General features: G+C 54.8%; 6 protein-coding genes across 6 annotated transcripts; 2 read left to right on the plus strand and 4 right to left on the minus strand.

Moving 5' to 3' along the window:
- Positions 1-92: 92 nt before the first annotated feature.
- Positions 93-1,488, minus strand: NCS57_00050500 (V-type proton ATPase subunit C; the record flags this gene model as incomplete). Its single annotated transcript, XM_053050591.1, has 5 exons — positions 93-299; positions 350-842; positions 900-991; positions 1,046-1,140; positions 1,194-1,488. The coding sequence occupies 5 exons, from the start codon at positions 1,486-1,488 to the stop codon at positions 93-95; spliced, it is 1,182 nt and encodes a 393-aa protein (XP_052919106.1).
- A 768-nt stretch (positions 1,489-2,256) lies between these two features.
- NCS57_00050600 (uncharacterized protein) lies at positions 2,257-5,014 on the plus strand (the record flags this gene model as incomplete). Its single annotated transcript, XM_053050592.1, has 2 exons — positions 2,257-2,272; positions 2,355-5,014. 2 exons carry the CDS (start codon positions 2,257-2,259, stop codon positions 5,012-5,014), a joined length of 2,676 nt encoding a protein of 891 aa, XP_052919107.1.
- Positions 5,015-6,056: 1,042 nt separating this feature from the next.
- On the minus strand, positions 6,057-7,724 carry NCS57_00050700 (F-box domain-containing protein; the record flags this gene model as incomplete). Its single annotated transcript, XM_053050593.1, has 2 exons — positions 6,057-7,290; positions 7,351-7,724. The coding sequence occupies 2 exons, from the start codon at positions 7,722-7,724 to the stop codon at positions 6,057-6,059; spliced, it is 1,608 nt and encodes a 535-aa protein (XP_052919108.1).
- Positions 7,725-13,238: 5,514 nt separating this feature from the next.
- NCS57_00050800 (uncharacterized protein) lies at positions 13,239-14,361 on the plus strand (the record flags this gene model as incomplete). Its single annotated transcript, XM_053050594.1, has 2 exons — positions 13,239-14,046; positions 14,099-14,361. 2 exons carry the CDS (start codon positions 13,239-13,241, stop codon positions 14,359-14,361), a joined length of 1,071 nt encoding a protein of 356 aa, XP_052919109.1.
- A 452-nt stretch (positions 14,362-14,813) lies between these two features.
- On the minus strand, positions 14,814-15,594 carry NCS57_00050900 (VPS37 C-terminal domain-containing protein; the record flags this gene model as incomplete). Its single annotated transcript, XM_053050595.1, has 2 exons — positions 14,814-15,315; positions 15,374-15,594. 2 exons carry the CDS (start codon positions 15,592-15,594, stop codon positions 14,814-14,816), a joined length of 723 nt encoding a protein of 240 aa, XP_052919110.1.
- Positions 15,595-16,061: 467 nt separating this feature from the next.
- Positions 16,062-18,938, minus strand: NCS57_00051000 (Nuclear pore complex protein; the record flags this gene model as incomplete). The annotated part of the gene is made up of 4 exons (XM_053050596.1): positions 16,062-16,390; positions 16,444-16,556; positions 16,608-16,878; positions 16,928-18,938. 4 exons carry the CDS (start codon positions 18,936-18,938, stop codon positions 16,062-16,064), a joined length of 2,724 nt encoding a protein of 907 aa, XP_052919111.1.
- Positions 18,939-19,548: the final 610 nt, after the last annotated feature.

A 19,548-nucleotide genomic window follows, 5' to 3' on the forward strand; every position in this document is an offset into this window, starting at 1 on the left:
GGGTAGAATACAGGCGTTCTTGCATGCATGCGACTCGTTCTATTGTCCCCCCGTGCTCTTCTCGTTCCTTCTCATCCTAGTCGTTGCCGTCATCAAGGAAACTCGACTTCGTAGTAGACGTACGCCGTGTACTCGTGGCCCTCTCCGGTCTGGAATCCCGCCGCTGCCATCTCCGAGCTCAACGCAGCGTCGTCCTTGGTGATCTTACCACGCTTGTCCCTGCCGAATGCGTTACCTCCAAGGTATGAGTAGTTGGAGTCCAGAGCCGTCTTGACCTTGGGCGCAAGCTTGGTTGTCGTCTGGAACTCATGTTAGCCAAAGTTAGCAACCGCCAGATCGGGTAACCCACCTTGACCAGGGCGGTCACGTAATCCAGGGGAAGTCCATAGCGGAGAACAGCCTCGACAAAGACGCGCAATGTCAGGACGTGAACCCAGATCATGACGCTCTCGCTCCATCCTGTGCGTCCCATGCGCAAAGCCTCTCCGCACACCTTGCGCTCCTCGTTGGTGACTCGGTCGAGCTCTCGCTGCTCCTCTTCTCGGCCGCCCTGAACGTGCTTGTACTGGCGTGGCGTCCACTTCTGCTCTCGACACTTTGCCAGGAACTCGGCGCTGTGCTTCTTGAAAGTTGCGACGGCAAACAGGACGAATTCCTCGTCCTGGGCGACTTGAACCGACGATCGAGGGACCACCATGGGGGCTAGTGTTTCGTAACTCTTGATGAAATCCTTCTTCGAGTTGGCCGGCACGACGATGAGGTGCGTCTCGATGTACTCGGAATCCTGAATGAGGAGAGACGGGTCGACGATGGGGGTCAAGGACTTGGTAGACAGGTTACCACTATTGTGCCATTTATTAGCTGGAGCAAGATGATATCCAGGTTGCATGTCAACTCACGTCTGGCGGCGCTGCAGGGTCGCGAGATTTGTCTTGACAGAGTTGTACTGATTGAACTTTGTTTTCACGTCGTTGTCAACGGTCGCAAGCTCCTAAGAGTATCGGTTAGCTAGTTGAGTGCCAGATAATAGCGAGTACAAGCCTGCCTTCTGGAGGGTGCTGATGAGCTCGCCCAGGGACTTGTCAGCTCGGTATCGGATCCTATTCCAACTAAAAGTGCTGAGATACTGATCGGTGGGCTCTGCCAGCAAGAATTAGCAGTGGGCCAGCAGAATAGGCATGGGCGCATCTTACTATCGTTGACCATCTTGTACTGGGCGATGCGGTCTTCGTCACCCTCGAGGACGTTCTTTAGTGAGTCGCCAACCTTGGCCACGACAGCTTGGCACGAAGCCTCGAGCTTGGCCAAGTCATCCGCCTGCTGGACGAGAGCGTCGAGGGTACCGATCTTGAAGTCGGGGATGCTGAACGGCAGAACGGAGCCATTGTCGGAGGAGATGGTGCCGCGCAGGGACGAAATGGCTTCCTCTCTATCGCTGGAGTCGAAGACGCCGAGAGGAAGCGACAAGAGCGCGTACTTTGTCGACATGATGTTGGACTTGGGCGGTGAATGGATTGATGATCGGGTACGTCAGGTCGAGGATATGAAGAAGGCGGACTGCGGAGTAGGTCGGAGTGACGCCGATGGAGAGGGACTCGATCAGCCCCAAGAGCTGTGTCCTTTGATGGCAGGATTGAAATCACGAGCTCATCGATGAGCAGCTCGAAGAAAAGAGGACGAGTCGAGACTGCGTCGTGAATGGATATGGATGCTGATGCTGATGTCCAAGTCCAAGTCCAAGTCTAGCTCCAACAGCAGCAGGAGCTCAAGCCTCATTCATGCTGGCTGGGCACCAGCAGCAGCGTTGAACTTACTTGGCATGAGGTGGCTGTGGCTGATGGCATGTGGCTGGAGGAAATGACGAACGCGTGGCTGTTCCCCTCCAAGAAAAAGGAACCCAACAATGGTTTCCACTTCTGGAGATCAGCCCCACCCCTCACGGAGCGGTACGAGGCTAGGAAGGAGCTTGTCACGGGGAGGGGGTCCCTTGCCCACTGGCACTGCACTGGCCGCCATCCACTAACTCAGCTCACTAACACGGATCGGATTCAACTGTCGCCCAACAACATCGAGGTTTGCTCGAGGCGACTGCTCCTTCAACCACCCGCGAGCCATTGGATCGCCCGATTCCGACGTCGCATGACTCTCGCGCGCTCGCCCTCGAGCTGTACGACTCGTCGCGGGCTCGACTTTGGGGCATGTTCTTCGTAGCCTCTTCGGCGCATCGGGACCCGGACTCTTCCCGACGCCATCGCCATGGCCTCGACGGCGCGTACGTGTTTTCCCTCGCCGGCATGACCATAATGCCGTCGGATATGAGCAAAGGCGGATGGTTAACTCGGGTGATATTATAGCAGCCGCCGCGACGACCCCGACGAGTCCTCCAGCGCCCAGTGGGCCTCAGCCCACGACGACTAATGCCTCCTCTGCTCCGCCGTCAACCACCACGGCAGCGGCGTCGCCGTCGATGCGCAGCCTGAAAGACGGCACGCGAATGTTCGATATTCGAATGAATCCATATCATCTCAAATATACCTCCCTGCCATCAGAAACGAACCCCCAGGTCATACCAGCGCAACTTCCCATGCCTACTCTCACTCCAAATGCCGGACTTAGTCCATATCATGATGGGCGCATCAGGAACCCAGTCCCAAGCAAGCTCAAGGGCAAAACCGACGGACGACAAGGAAACTTTAGTGTCATGCAGATCGACGTTCCGAGGCCAGAGATGACGGAGCGAGACCTTGCCGCGAAGCGCACAAGTGAGGGAACCGCCGCCGCTGCCCGACTTGCGAATAGCCAGGGATACCGCCACCCCAAGAGACCTCGACCGAATGTTATTGCACCGGCGCCTCCCGTACGATTCCGTCCTTATCCTACTCCTGTGCTTCCAGCGCCTCCTCGGCCGATTCCTCAACCACCTCCGCTTGCTCCAGCCGTATCTATTGAGAAGGTGCCTGTCGAGAAAGCACCAGCAGACAAGGCGCAGACAGAAAGGACACCCGCTTCAAATCCTCCTACGCGGGCCACGAGCCCCTCTATCCAGGAGATCAGCCCTCCTCCCCAGACACAGGAAATCGACCCTCCACCTACAGGTCCTTCTGGGCTATCTCCACACGATACTAAGACTGAGCAGGCTCGTCTCCTCACGCTTCTAAGAAGCCTTCATCCTATCTTGGTTGTGGATCAGCTGTGTAAAGCCTTGGCTTACTTTGGTGGTATTCCAGGCGCGCCTCCTCCCGCGGACGGCGTCTTCCCACAAAGCGCTGGAACAAATGGGCCAGGCTCCTCGTTTGTTGCCTGGGTTTCTGAGATCTTCCCACACCTAGATAATGTCGACAAAGTTGCTGTCACCCAAACTCCGCCCGCTATCCCCCCAGTCGGTGCCCCAGGGGCAGCGTCTATCGCAAACTCTTCTGCCGCAAACGCCGCTCCCGTCACGGTTAAGCGCTCCAGGGGGCGGCCAAAGGGTAGCAAGAGTAGCAAGGTCCGGAAGGACAAGGGGATCAAGAAGAAGGTTGTTACTGGCTCAGAAACTACCCAGACGAACGACGCCACGGCTACGCAATCGACGCCAGCGGAGCAAGAACCAGAAGCATCTCAGCCGTCCGCCACGGGTGACCAGGGACAAGCGGCAACAACAGCAGTCACACAGGCGAATTCCAACTCAACAGTGCAACCCACGACACCTCATGTCGGAAAGAAACGAGGTCGCCCAAAGGGGTCCAAGAACAAGCCCAAGCATCAGCCGGGAACACAGGATGGTGGCGCCGATCCCTCGAATGCCACGGCTGCAAACCCTGTGGTTGATTCCCCTCTTGCTCGCAAAACAGCATCAAACCAACAAGATGCGAACCCGTCCGCCAATGTAGGAAACACGGGTGCAGACCTAAACGGCATGACGACCAATTCTGTGAACCCAGAGCCCAATGGTTCCGTTCTTGTCCAGGAGCCTACCGTGGCATCAGATGCAGACAATAATGTCGACCAACCACCACTACCAACTCCAATCAGTACCCAAAACACTCCCACTGTTGCTTCGAGGAAGCGAAAGCCTTCACAGCAAACCCCTCAAACGAGTGTACAGGTCATGGCTACGCCAAATACTCTCCAGGTTCCTGATGCCGTGTCCCGGTCAGGAAACTCACCTCGAACAAAAAACGCAAAGCGTCGCCGAGTCTCTGAAGAGATGGGACAGAATGTGGTCTTGAGCGGAACCGAGTCTCACTCAACCGGCGCGGAGGCGTCAGCCTCGCCGACCATCGTACCCAACGGGCAGCCTTCGTCTGCCTCGAGCAGTTTCGACTCTCAGGGGCAGATCAGCCAGCTTGGAGGTGGCGTAAACCATCGACCACAACAGCTTCTGCCTCATCAGCGTCAGCAGTTGCAGCAGCAACAGCAACAGCAACAACATCAGAACTTGAATCTTCATCAGTTCGACCAAAATCAACAACCACCACCGCAACCGCAACAATCTCCAGATATAGGCTCGGAACAGTCCAATCAGACCCAACAAATGGCTCCTGCTGCTGTCAACAGGTCGCGGAATCGCCTGCCCGGAACACAAACTCACATGTCTAACATGGCAGCCCAGGCTGTGTACAAGCAGCATTACCAACAAAGACAGCAGCAGCAACGACAGATGGCAAATCACTTTGGCCAAGCTACTGGCGCACCCTTCTCGCGCACCATGGGGTCAAACTCTCCGACACAGTTCCAACAGCAACAACACCCGACAAACGCTGCTCTCGGCTACAGCGGTCGCCCATCTCTCTCTCAACACCAACATCAACAACAGCAGCCACATCAGCAACATCCGCAGACTCAGCCCGACGAGTCCCCAGGCGCGCCCAACATGGCGCAGTTCCAGGACTTTAACGGTCAGAGTTACCTCGACATGGACTATTCCATGAACGCCGGCACAGCTGTTGGGTTTGATAGCCATACCCAGCTCGAGGCTGCGCTTGCTGAGCCCGACATGCGCGACCGGATATACCACGCCATTGGCAGGTAGGCAGATATCAGGCCGACACCAGCACAAGATCCGGGGAAATGGTGTTGTCGTTACTTTCTACATTCGGTCCAATTAGATTCTAGGAAACAACAGGTTCGGCACGATATGTGACACAATTCGCAGCGGGGAAACAGGACGTCTGCTTCATATGATGATGGGCGGACACGGCACAAAAAGGGGGTCTGACAGGCACATCATGACTTTGGCATGGATGAATGGATGGATGGATGGATGGATGGATAATAAGGCGTTAAAACGGCACATGGGATCTCTCTTATTGCTAGTATAGTATAGTATACCTGACGAAAAAGGGATGGATGGATGGATGGATGTAATATCATGACAACCTATGCAGCGAATGACACGGAAAGGTAGATGGAACTCGACACAAAACTTTAGATACCCAGAATAATTATATCCGTTCTCTTTTTTGACTCTTACTCGTCGGTACCTAGGTAGATAGATGTAGATGGTCCTCATGCCTTTGGATATAAAATGCATGGGATAGGATAGGTAGGAAGGATATTTGTTCCCAGTGCCATCCATCAGAGGAATGGGATGGGGGGAAGATACAAAGGAAACCAAGAATGCACTGCACGCCCGCAATATCTATCCGCGCGAGGCTGGTCGAGATGAATGCCAAACAACAAAACGTATCCCCGTCCCTTTCCTTTTTACCCGCCCACATACAGAAGAAGCCCATCTCCTGTCCATCCAATACGGAGCTCGCTCCAAACATGACATGAGTAGAAATAGATAACAGATAGGAAAGACTCGCGTAGAGACGATGAGTGTAAAAAAGAAGATAAAAACCCTGGCCAGTGCTCCTTTCCGGTGTCACGCGAGACAACGCGGTAACCCTTTTCTCCGCAGCCCATCAAAAACGCCGTGTAAATGCTCATGATCCCGTTCTTGACACACGCATACACCCAGGCACCAGTAGTAGTAGTTGTTGCGTACTTTCAACCAAGTACACCCGTAGCAAACAAAGAAGAATCAGCCAAGGAAAACGTCGACACACGTCTGGTCGAGCAAACGCCCTCTAGTCCGCATCGTCATCGGTTACACCCATGGGAGGCCGCACGGAATCGGGGATGCTGCGGCCGTACCACCACTCGTCCTCGTCGTCCATCCCGTCCTCTTGGATCAAATCAAGCATCACCTGCTGGTTGCGCTTGATGTCCTGTGGTCGGTCGACAACCCGGCGTTGGAGGATGAGGGCCTCAGCCGTCGGAAGCCATATTTGTTGTAGCACTGGCAGGTCGCTGAGCATAGCCTGCGCCTGCTCTGAGCTGAGGGGTGACATGGGGGCGCCGGCGGCAAGGCTTGTGTTGAAGATGTAGTTGACGTCGATGTCCATGGCGTCGTCCATCGAACCGGAGCTCCGGACCCTATTTAGGCCACTACCAAAAGATCGAGCGTCGTGACTCAAAGACTTCTTGCGCCCAAACAATCCTCGTTTCCCCTTTGATCCGCCCTCAGACCGGGGCTGCTCCTTGACCAGACCATTAACCCATGTGTCGACGGCGCCGCGGCGTGAATTGTATCCCTTGATCTCCCACAGCCTCTCCACTTGTCGTAGTCCACCAATACATAATATGGCGGCGTGAATTTCATCAGACGGCTTCTCTCGGATGTAACCACGTAGTGATCGCTCGACCCTTCCCACGTACGTCGGAGGTCGTAGTCGTCGGCAAAACGAGGATATAACCAGCGGAAATACTTCGTGGACCCGTAATAACGTCTTGTCGTCGTACATGCTCATGATTTCGGCCTCGATGGGGTTGATGGTGTAGGGCTCCAGCTTCATTCCCTGGCCGCCGTTCTCAGCCAGGCGCTCCAGGTGTAGTTTTCGGTAGGTTTCGAAAAAGTGGAAAATGGTAAATAGTAGGGGTATCAATCGTCGGCGCATGCGCTCATGCTGGGGAGCAAAGGCGAGTCGTTGAGCTTCGGTTTGACGGAGGAAAATATCCTTGGTGACCCATTCGCAAATGAGGAAGGCAAGCTTGGCAGCAACATGTAGTCGGTGCCAGATGCCGCACAAATGGTGAAAGTTGATTTCGTTGGCATCTGTCACGGGGTAGAGGCGAGATGCATAAGCGGGGATGTGGTGTTCGAGGTGGTATCGGGCGATAGTCGTTTCGTTAAGGGTGATGAGAGTATGCCAGGATTTAGAGGCAAGTCGGAGGTTAAGTACATCGGTCAAGGGAAGAGAGGATATGATTTGAATCTGTAACTCGTTTGGTAATGCGAGAAAGAGCTGATCAAAGCCGGCACTGGATATTCAAGTCAGCATGTGAACAGAGTTCGGTGGCGTCGAGAATCTAATTAGCTACCTCTTTTGTGGCGATTCGACCGAGGAACGAGGAGCGAAGGGGGATGCATAAGACCCAGTATGTGTGGATTTGGAATGCAGGATCGAAACCTTATGACGGAGTTTGTGAAATCGACTCTTGTTATCGCGTCTCTGGTTTGGTTGGATAGCCTCGACTTCGGCAGCTCTTGAATCTCGCAGAGGGAGGATGAATCTTGAGGGCTGCGCGGCAGAGGTTGAGGCGTCGAGAGAGTCGTGAGTGGGGGGTACATGATGATGATGTTGGTGTTGTTGCTGAGCGTTGAGCTGGTTAAGCTTCTCGAAATATCGCTCCGAAGCAAACTCGGTTATGTGAGGCGGGTCCATCGCCATGGCATGCGGTGGAGGGTTGGCCATGATGACGGGTGCTGAAGCAAAAACGAGCGGCAGACGATGCTATGGTGTATGTAGGTGCGTATGTTATGGCAAGACAGGACGAAGAGAGCCTCCTTCGGGCCAGCCCAGATGGCTATAGACGTCCGTCTCTATTGTGCAGCGAACGAGGGCATGCTCGGCATGGCGAGGAGGTAGGCGGCGAGAAGATAAGGCGAAGGAATCGGGATTGGCGAGGACTGAGAGCAGTATGTATGTAGTCAGATGCTTGCCAAGTTGATGCGAGTGGCGATGACGATCGACAGAACAAGAGCGCGCTTCGCTTAGACGGATGGATGGATAAGAAAGAAAAGAATAAGACGTCGGGTCGCGGTCGGTCGATATCGTGAGAAGCGAAGCCGTGGTGTTTCGAGTTGGTTTGGATTGGACGGGGATAGAATGGGATGAGGATGGGTGAAGTAAGGTAAGGTAAGGTAACGGAACGGGAGAGTGGGAAGGATGGATAGGATGATGGTACAAGGCCAAGGCGAAGAAGAAGGGAAAGAGCGAGAGAGGGAGTGATGACTGGCTGGGCGACTAGAGGACTTTCAGGTACTAACAAGGGTACGGAGGTACATGCGGTACGAATCCGGGGGAGGGAAGGGAAGGCGCGGAGGGGGCGTGGAGGGGCGCGAGACCAGGGTCATGTTCTTCAGTGAGTGGAGGGTGGAAGGAAGGAGTGAGCGTAGCGTCCCCACAAGAAGGCAGAGAAGGAAGCCAGGCGATAATTCCGTCAGCGAACAGACAGAACAGAAATCAGACACAGACATGCAGACAACATCAAGACATTGAGAGACAGCAGCAAGCTCTCATTCTCCTGCATTAGGACAAACACCCGCGAGTTGACTCAGACACTGAACACAGCACAGTCAAACATTTACGAAGGATGTACATCCATTCCGCAAGACCGCAACAGAACCGATGATCAAAGTGCAAGTGGAGGATGGAGATCCCTCAAAAAGACGCCGGGCCCTTCCCTTGGGACGACAGAACGAACGAACGAAAGAAAGAAAAGAAACCGTGGATGGGGGACGGACCGACCGACATGGGGGGAACATGGCGTGGCCTAGCGCCGCTGCGGACAAAACCACAAGGCCGAGCAGCGCAAACGTTGGTTCGCTCCAGGCGGCGTTTGACCGGCCGAACTGTGGAGAGGCCCTGGGAAAGGCGCTGTCGCTGTGGGGAGGGTGGACGACCCAGGGGAGAGACTCACAGGATTGAGACCTTGAGATAGATCCCATGGATCCATCTTTCACCCATGACGAGACGGGGTGGCCTGGAGAAGATTTGGGGGGACAGTCCCCTCGTGGAAGACTGTTATTCCTCAAGAGGAAACTCCGGCTTCGAGAACCCCAAAGACGAGCAGCTGATGAAGCCGCTTCTCGTCGAATCTCCCCACAACTTCAAGGAAATATGCCCCGAGGAAAGGGACTGCCCGGGTACATTGAGTGACCACCTGACTTTGGTGGTGCCCTCCACTGCGCTCATCAAGCACAGAATGCACCGGGGGCCTGCTGCTCTGCCACGCGATTGTAGATGGCCCGCCGCGCCGTACAGTGCGAAACCTCATGCCGGACTCGGCCCAATTGGCCGGCCTTATTCGAATTGATCATCCAGCGGAGTCTACCGGCCCTGCAGCGCGGGCGACGCTCTCCCGTTTATTCACAGCACAGCAGAAGCTTATCAACAACGTTACAGCAGCAGTGAAGCACGCACCCATCCCTCTTACAGGAAGCTTTCCTTGCGCCGGGACATCATGACACAGTAGGCCCGGGTGTGGCGCCGCACGGTAGCTGGGGTGTGTGCGTGTGCGCGTGTGTGTGTGTGTCCCGTCGCCCCAGCCCAGCTCTGGCCCTCTCTGGGGAGTCAGGTTATCTTTCCAGAGAGAGGACCCCTGGAACTGGGGGCTCTTCTCTTTGAGGCTTGGGGCTGGAGCGTTCTTGCTCTTGGCTTCCTTTTGACTCCTGCTCCTTTCTGGATATCCTCCGGAGCTTGGCCGGCTCGGCCGTCCGTATCTCGGTGTCTCTCTCACCTCAAGATTTTTATTTAGCCGAGAAGAAGGTCTAGCCGATTCTTTACTGCTCGTTGGAATAATACCGACAGTTCAGTAGCTAGTAAGAAAGGCAAGTCAAATGATTGCGGTGAAATGACAAGAAAATCCTTCGGGACCAACAGCCACCCGGGCAGCCCCGGCCGAGTCTTTGACCGAGCAAGAGGCCGACAATGGGATGGGAGATGGACACTGATGATGACACTGGGCGATGACGACAATCACGGCAGTGATGATGGCTCTGGGGATAGACGGACAGGCACCGGCACCAAGCAAAGGTGTAACAGAAAAAGCTTTGTAGGTTTATGATCTATCATCAGGGAGAAGACCTCAACCTCGCTCGATCTGCCCCTGCTCGGCCGATGAATGGTCCTCTGCTCCGGGCTCAGACACACATCCAGACATACATGCTGGAGTTACAGTGGTTACGTGGTGGATAGCCAATGCAGGTCAGGGCTCGCATCTGAAAAAACGACGGCTACATCTGGACGAGGGCAACGGGTGGGATGAGGATAAAGAGGGGACCCGACCGTATGGAGTATCTCCGATCGCATGCTTACTCGGAACATGGATCGACTCACGAGACCAACGCGGGTTTTCTATTCGGTGCCCTGACCCGACCCCGTCGTTATCACAAAACAAGAACAGCCGCCCCATCATCATCTCATCTACTGTGCCAGACCTGACCTGACCTGACCTGGCTTCCCCTTCTCGGCTCCCCGGCTAAGATGGGGACCGGACCCCCATCCCGTCGAGTGAGGCCGAAACCCTGCCCGGCCGAGAAGGTCGTGATGGCGCACGGGGGTCATGCTGGATCAAGTGCAAGGTGTAAGGTGAGGGACCAGCAGGGCAGGGAACAGAGGCGGGATCGTACCCGCGGCGCTTCTAAAAGAGTAGGTTTCCAGGCCTCTCGGGCACGAAGCCGCGACCATGCCATGAATGCCATGCCATGCCATGCCATGCCATGCCACTCGGGCTCAACGTGTTGCATGCCCGAACCATGTAATATTCCCTATGTGATGTGCCAGACACAGGCCAGTGTGGCGTGCGGTTGATGCTTACATCCGCCGATACTTTGACTTTGTTTGAATTCAGCAAGCAAAACCGAGACGAGGCTGGAACAGAACCATATCTCAAATCCCTTTTGTGAATGCAACATTGGCCCTAAAGAAAGAACCGAGTCCCTCGAGGATCCCATTTCCGCCTGCTCGCTAATACCTACCAGGCAGAGTCTAGCACCGTCTCTGCTCGATCAATGTCTCTGACTGACGAGACGAGGGGTTCATGGGCCCTGATCCCAAGACCCGTTTCTTTTCTGGAAGCCGTAGGCACTCTCTCGGCACTACATGGACACTTACACGTGGACCAGACAAGCAACAGACGAAGCGCTACAAAAGAAACAAAGTTGATAACAAGCCTTCTTGAACATGAGTAAGGAAAGGTCCGAAAACTGGGGACTTCTGACGGGGGGCAAAAGCTTTGGGCAAAGCTGAAGAGTTGGTGGTGAGAGAAGGGGGGGGCGTCTCCGTAGTGGTCCCCGGCCTTACTGCGGTGGCTCTTGAGTCCATCCGCGACAGGCCAATGTCCAATGTCTCGTCGACGCCGATCCGAAATTCTGGATCTCTGGTTGGTCGGAAGGGGGAAATCATACTGTAGAATAGAATGGGATTGGAAGTGAGGATAGGATGGATGGTGATAGATAACGGAGTTGGAGTTGGTTGTTCCTATGGTGTCTTCTGCTTGATACTGAAGCCTACATTATACATAGACAGTATCTACATAAGACACAGACAACTCCACTCACTACTCTCTACTGTCCGAGTCCGTTAGCCCCGTGGCCTTCCACAGTGATCTGCAAGGTACGTATTCCTGACTGTTAACACCCAACACGCACGCAGACTGGTACAGTACAGTAGGTAGAGTAGCAATGAATGTCTGGAAATTCCCCGGCCGTAATATTACGTAGCCTTCAAGGCTCAAACTCCGGCTCCGGGGCGGTCCCTTTTTTTATTACACGGATCCTGCCTGACTTGGATGCTAGACCAAAAAACCCAAAATAAAAAAGAAAGATACGGCCGAGCCGTTACATCACATTCACACACTGCGAATAACGTCAACACATTTTTTGTTCACTCTCGCATGCATCAACGTTACAGTGCTTGAAAGCAAGTCTCGACGACCATGACATTCTTGGTCAAAAAGACATCGATCGATCGACAAACAGAGAAATTCTTCCGATGATACCGAAGCACTGCCTCTGGAGTCGCGTCATGTTGCTATCCACGTGTCTATTCATGACTTTTTGTCGTTATCGTCCCTAGGTATTGTCCACTGAATGGCCTCAAATGATTGGGTCATTTCCTCGTCGGGTCCTTGAAACGCTCCCCTCCCCTCCCCTCGTCGTCCCGCGCAATCCGCGAACCTACAGTACAGTACTGTATGGATACAGAACCCATCATCTCCCGAACCCGAGCCTGAGCTTGTATGGATTGGATGGATGGAGGTATCCGGGACCCGGGCATCCATCGACGATTTGCTTTGCAGTCCGTACAGGACAGTACTGTACCCTCTGTAACCGGCTGCCGTATCTCTTCTATTGGACCTTGACCAAGCAGATGCCAGGATCCAATTCGGGACTGGAGACGCGTAGTTACTGTACTGACTGTACCTGCCCACTCTAAATTCTATTCTAGCTCCATCTCTCGCGTACGAGTGCCCATCCTAGCTTTCCCCAGCTCCAGGCTCCATCCATCACCTCAATCCACCATCCGTTCCCCTCCTCGCTCTCATCATCCGTCCTCTCCATCTCCACTTTGTATCTACTATGTAGACAATGTCCCTCACTTGTTGTTGCTTGTGCTGTCCTTAACGCACTGTCTTTTCGTTTCATCAGTCAGTAGTCACGTCACGTTCCTGATACCGGCCCCTCCACCTTCTTCTCTGCTGCAGCGTCTGCGTCGTCGTCGTCACCCTCCTCCGGCTCCGCATCCGCTCCTCAACAGAGCAAGTGCCGTCCAATTCGCTATTCCGGCCGGACGTGACTTGACCTGTCCTTTTTCCTCTTCCTTTTGGCTTATCGTTTCAAACTATCGAGACTACTCGGCCCGACGAGGAGCGAGCGGGACCCTCTAGCTCTTGGGCTTGGGAGCACAAGCCCACGACGACAAGAAACGGCGACAACGGGACAGCAGGCAATCAATCCCCACGGCCTGAGCTTGGCTGAGCTGAGCTGAGCTTGGAGGCCTAGACTTTCAGGTCCCCGCCCATCCCATCACTGCACGCTCCGCGTCAGCAGAGCCTCATCTCAGCCCTGGTCTATTCTGTTCTGTTCTGGTCTGGTCAGGTCTTCTTTGTGTGACACCACCGAACAGCCATCCCACCCGGACGGGTAACGGAACGGTGACGATAACGACAACAAGCCATCATCTCTCTTATCTCTCACCCTGACCATGACCACTGACCTAGAGCCGGAATCTCCTCGGCCTGACGACGGAGCCCCCGTCGTCCCTACCACGGCTGCCCAGCATCTGGCCAGGTTTGAGTTCAGTGATGCTGGCACAAAGGTGCTCATGGTTGAGTGGTATCCCGACGCCGTCCATGCCCCCGCTCCCTCCGATGATCCTCCCGCCGATCTCGCCGACCCTCCCTCCGCTCCGAGCACCGATGACGTCTCCGCTGCGGAACCGGCCTCGGCCGCTGCCAACACTGGTATTGGTGCAGATGCAGATGCTGTCAACAGCAGCACCTACTGGCAGGTGTCATGGCCTGGCAAGTCTACAAACCTACCCGCCGCCGAGCCCGACTCGGATCCAGAATCAGCCTCGAGCACCTCATCCCGCCGACGCCGAGTCTACTTCCTCCTTCCCGCAGATGCCACCGTCCCTGCCACCATCACCATCACGCCTCCCGGAGCGCCGAGCTTGACCCTCAAGCCTCTGCCGGCCATCTTCCCTCCTGGCCTAGCTGCAGACCCGGGACCTCGGGGCGTGTTGCACACGTTATGGGCACGGCAACGCCTTGCCGCGATAGACCGTGAGGTTGCGGCTGAGCTACGCAATAATGCAGAGGGCGTGGGCGTCGAGATGGCTCTCGCCGAGCGGAAATGGATCCTCGATACCTTCATCCGCCCACCTTCCTTACCCACGGAGCCGTCCACCCGCCCTGCAGCCCCTAGGTCGCCTACGGGCCGGCTGGGAGATAAGCTCAAGGGCCTCAAGCTGGCTACGTCGCCTGCAGACCTGACGCCCAACACACCCGGTACCTCGAAGTCACTCTTTTACGTGTATGCTCAAGGCTAACCACTCGGCAGCAAACACCTTCACAAGCCCAATCAGCCAGTCCCGGCCCTTCCACCCGCTGGGCGCCGACATTGCCGTTTCGTCCCACGAAGCCATGGCCGCCAACACTCGCGCAGCTCCGATGTCACTCAATGCCGCGCTGCATGGAGACGTCACTGGCGCCGCCTCGGCACCAGTCAGGTTCCGGGCACGGGACGAAGAGGATGACTTGTTCGCGCTACCCATGAGCCCGCGTAGCCCAGACATGAAGAAGAGTCCATTTAGCGCGCTGTGAGCGAGGGGGGACCATGGGAATGAGAAGAGGAAGACATCTTTTGTATCGTTTTGGTCCCGCCGGTTCTAAGAAAGGAAAAAAAAGAGACATTCAAAACCTGGGCGGCCTTTGAGTTTATGAGATACCCGTGTTGTAGAGAGCAAGCGTCGGTTCATGGCTGTGGCGTGGTATGGCATATTCATTTCAACAGCACCTAGCGTGAAAGTCGGAGGCTGTTGATTGAGAAACCAACTGTATTCTTACCTGTCCTTTAAAAGGGGCAGTCTTTGTACGAGTTGAACGACCATTATAGAAGACATTTCAAGACGTGATTGTATTGTTTCAGGGGATGTCTATCATGAATCGTAAATCTTTGCGTGTAGGTAGCCGATATATAGCAACTACACAAACTCAACCAAAGCAAGAGCATTGTACTCGCCAACAAATAACTTATTCTATAATTCATCCCCCGTTCATCGCCATCCTCCAACCCGTCCCTCGTCCCATCTCTGTTTCCTCTCCTGCCGTAGATAAGACTGTACCTTGGCTTCCCTGTACCTCCTCACCCAGTCCGTAACCTCCCTCTCGGTGGCCGGCGCCCCCTCCCCTTCACCCTCGAGGAAGCTCTCCTCCATGGCCTGGCACACGAGCGCCTGTTCCTGCACCCCCTGTCCGAGCTGCTGGTACAGCGCCGCTGGCGAAAAGGGCGCCAGCGCGTGGTCCATGTCTGACTGCTTCTGCCGCCACTGTCTCTCTAGCGCGTGTGTCGCAAGCAACTGCGCCTGTGTGGACGCGCGCTGATGTGCTAGCCGGGCCTCCATATCGGTCAGCTGGCCAGCCAGTTCTATGTTCTCGTTGAGCGCTGATGAAAGCGCTTGGTGGGAAGCTAGGAGGGATGGGTGGATGGAATCGGGTGAATGGGCGAGGGCGTTAAGAAGTGCCGGGTTGGCGAGTATCTCAGCAAGATCTTGTTTTCTACACAAGAGCACGTCAGCGCGGGATGCGATACAAGGAAAGCCATCTGATGACGTACGACTTATCCTGGAGGATCTGAGGAAGCCATTGGTCGCCCGGGTCCGGTATCGACACCGGAGCAGCATTCACGGAGCTCGACACGCGGTTGCTGCCCGGTTCGAAAGGTGTAGGGCCGGCTATCGACGTCGGCGTCGCGATGCGACTGGTCTCATGGCTGCCGGGTTTCGGGGGCAGGACTGGAGGCGTTGCTCCTTGGAGCTCGGGTGTGAAGCTTGCCATATCCCTAGAGTATTAAAGAAATACGTCCGATATATAAACCCGTGGCTTAATAGTCGCAGGCGCGGCGTGTAAAGAGATGACGACTTGGTTGGAGTTGCAAGATGCAGGTTGGAAGTGGGGGAGGAGCTTAGTTTGGAGTCGCCCAAATGGGATGTCGTCGACGGAACGTGTGGGGGACGCTAGAGCCGCACGCCACATCTGGGGGAGGCTGAGAGGGAAGATCAACGTCAAGATAGCTTTACTCAGAGACAAATAATTCAATAAACAAAAACAGGGAATAGTTCATTAAGTCAGTTGTTCCCGTCCCGGTCTTCTACACGAGACCAAATGCCGTAGATATGTTATGTTACAGTCCACAACCATACACTTTTTAAGAGAGATATCAACATTCAACGCCCAAAGCCACCACCATGCAGCAGTTCGGATAAGCAGTGATTCAAGAAAGGAAACAGTCTTGACGATGGATATCAATGCTTCACCGACCACAGATCCCGTGACCATCCCATCTCGCGCAGCTTCTTGCTGCTCGCGCCAGTGGCCCTCTTCTCCCCGGTGCTGATGGCCAACGCCTTGCTGACTGCCGCAAAAGCCTCGACCAGTTCCTTCATACGTCCTGCATCCATGAAGCTTGTCGACAGATCAGAGCTGCGCTCTGCAATGATGGCAGCCAGCTCCATACACTCTAGCAGGTTGTCTCGCGACAAGCCGGTGCCTGCAAAGTGCAGCGAGCTGATATAGGCCAGGATCGTCTCGGGGAGATAGGCCTTGCGGAGGTCCCGGAGTTCCTCATCACCTTCTGTTTCGATATTAGTACAGAGCACTTCCAATCAAATACCATCCAAGACTCACCCTCGATGCCCACCAGGAGCCAGTTGTTGAGCAGTGGCTGCATCATCTCCTTTGAATTCTTGACTTCCTCCCCAATCGAAGCCCAGAATTCACGAGACTTGACACTCTCCCTGCTTGTTTTGTTAGTCTTGATTCTCAAGGCTCATTTGAAAGATTCAACATACTCATTCGTGAGCTCAGAGAAAGAGGCGACCGTTTCCAGGCTATCAAGAGCTCGTACCAGAGCCTCCAGCTCTCTAAACTTTCGGGCATCTGAAGCCACTTGATCAGGGGTCACATCAAGAATACCTCTCCGGTCCAGATGCTTAGCCCAGAACTCGGGGGTGTCCTCAAACCAGCCTGCTTCCGCGCTATCATCTTCAGTGGCGGCTTGCAAGACATCAGCAAAAGATACTCTCCTCATCAACTGGCGAGCAGCGTTGAGGTGAAGATTGCCTGTGACAGGGTCAGTCTTTATCATTAAGAAAGCATCAAGCCGACTTACGCAAAAAGTGCTTGTAGACCTTGGTTCCCATGGAAAACACATTGGGCCACGTCTCTTGTACCAGCAGAAGCCATTCGATAGAGCGAATCAAATTCTCGTGTGTCGGGTCGATCTGGGTCTCATCCTCACCGAAAAAGTCCGGCTTGATAGGCCGGCCTCGTCGCGAAGTAGGCGGTCCAGGAGCAATAATGCTGAAGGACTCCTTGGCTGGGAATGTGCTCTTAGGCGGGCCAAGATCGTCATACATGAGCCATGCTTGCGTCTTGACAAACTTGAACACATCAATGCCTGCCTTCTTGATGAGCCGGAGCTGCATCAGACGCTGCTTGGTGTCCTTTTCGGGGATGAGGTTGTAGCTGAGCACCTCGTAAGACCGAGGCTCCTCGAGAATCGAACAGTAAAGGGGTATTAATTCTTGCAGCTGAGCCAGGCGCAAGTAGTGGGCATAACCGGCAATGAGGTTTTCCTGGGAGCGTCTGCAGTCTGGGGGTGAAGACAAGGGAGCCAGAGAGTCATCCCTAGAGCTCAGCTTGTCGAGCAGGGTGATGAGGAGATAGACATGCGCTACAATGCGCAGTCCATAGTGCTGGGTTGTCTGGAAGAACCTGTCCTTGTTCAAGTCAAGGCCATTGGGCTCTGAACGGTAAAGCTTCGACTCGTGGTGGTCTGCGCTGGACGAGATCACCAGTCCTTGCTCATACAGATAGTTCCCAATCTCCTTCGAAATCAGGGATGCTTGAAGCGCTTTGCTGGGTTCGTGTGCTTCATCACGGATCTGCGGGTTGGTCTCGAGAGAGCGGATGAGGCGCTTGTCGACGGTTTCCGGGTCACCGTGGTACTGAACAGCGTCAAACGAAGGGAACGACTGCGTCATACCTGCAGCCACGCTGGCCGGGCATAGACCAAGCACGTACGTGTCCAACTGGGTGCGTAGCAAGGCGTTGTAGTTGGCAAAGAGGAAGTCGTCCCAAGTGAGTGCCACCTTTTCCACGCTGGCAATATCTCCAGAGAGAACACCATATACGGCACGCTCATAGTCGTCACAGCCGCCTGATCGGGCCAAGCTGAAGCACATGCGTCGCCACAGAGCTAAAGATGCTGGGTTGGTAATAGGTAGCTGCTGGTTATCATCGGTAGATAGGAGAACGGCAGAGGTAGAGATAGCCCGCCACATCTCTGTCCTCTCCTGACACCACTCGCGGATAGTCTCCAGGTTAGATCCACGGCGGAGGTGCTCAAAACAGCCGAGCCAGATGGCACGCTCAAAGTATTCGTCCTGTGGCTCAAGTTTCCGTCCCTGGCGAGTCGCAGCATCGGGATCAAGTTGGGTGACGAGGGGTGAACCATCCGCGTTGAGGAATGATGTCGCAACGGCTGGCGACTGACGGTCGAGCAGATGCGGCCAGGCAGTGACGCTTTTTCTGAGCTTGATGGAAGATCGTGTGTGAAGCCAGCCGTGAGCGATGATATCTCCTCTATCGGCGTTCTGTTGAAGTTCGCGAGCAAGCTCATCAATATCGGGACCAGAAGCAGCGTTGGTCTGGAGCCATTGTATAACTGCCTGTCGTTCTCGCGCCGATGGATCTGTAGCCAGAAAGTCACGGAGTAGGTCCTTTCGTGGGGTCTTGGTGCTCTGGTCGAAATCCATCTGATTCGCATCAGAACTTGAATATCTCAGCGGAAGCAGCCGGCGCAAAAGGTCCCAGGTCTGTGCCTCCCGTTCGAGGCGCTTGATCAGCTCTGCTGAGGCGGGATTGCTGGTGGCAGCATCAACTTCATCCGCGTCCATGTCAACATCGTCCTGGGCGCCATCGCGCACCATGCGCGGCCGTACTTGTGCCAGTCGCCGCAATGCACTCTCATAGTATCTTCGTGGGAGGTCAAGGATTCGTTCTCGTCTGTCCGCGGGTTCAAGAGGAGGAGCGAGGCAGTCGTCGAGGGCGTTGGCGAACTCTTCAACTTCGGGCCCAGCCTCAAAGGATAGGATTCTCTCGATCTCCGGGGCGTCCATGGTGTTGACTCTGGTGATTTTCGTATCGATTCTGTATCAATAGTTGTGTCGCCGGCGAGAGCGAGGCAACGCAACGAGGTGAGAAGCTTGAGTAGTCGACCCTACTCGGCTTGGTTGGCCGCAGGGGTCACAGAAGGCGCTCGTTCAAGATCGCATACCCAGACCCGGGTGCAAGAGATGGTATCGCGCGTTTTCGGGGTCGTCAAGGTCGAATCGGAGGCGCAATCGCGGTGGGTTTCTGCAGAAGCTCGCGCTGGTTGATGCTCCAGGTCAAAACTAGAGAAATGCTGGGTCTGTTTTGGTTGCTGCTTCACTGGCGCGCCTGGAGCTTTTCCATGCTTGGCTCCATCGGTACGTACCTTGGTGCCTGGATCCGATGCAGGCTGTTGGCAGGTGTAGACGCTGCCGCGTTTAGGCGCGAGGCGCGTAGATACAGTGTGTTACAGTGCTCCTCGTAACTCTCAAACACTGTATTATTTGATGTTCGACTCCACTCGAAAATCTTTTCTCTCTTTTTTCTCTTCTTCTATCATAATGTCATCGGCATTCGTATTAGAGTCTCGGAACAGGACACTCAATGCTTGTTCAGGTCCATGAGACCTCCTGCGTG

The sequence above is a fragment of the Fusarium keratoplasticum genome, chromosome 1 (genome assembly GCF_025433545.1).
Source record: "Fusarium keratoplasticum isolate Fu6.1 chromosome 1, whole genome shotgun sequence".
NCBI classification, from domain to species: Eukaryota; Fungi; Ascomycota; class Sordariomycetes; order Hypocreales; family Nectriaceae; genus Fusarium; species Fusarium keratoplasticum.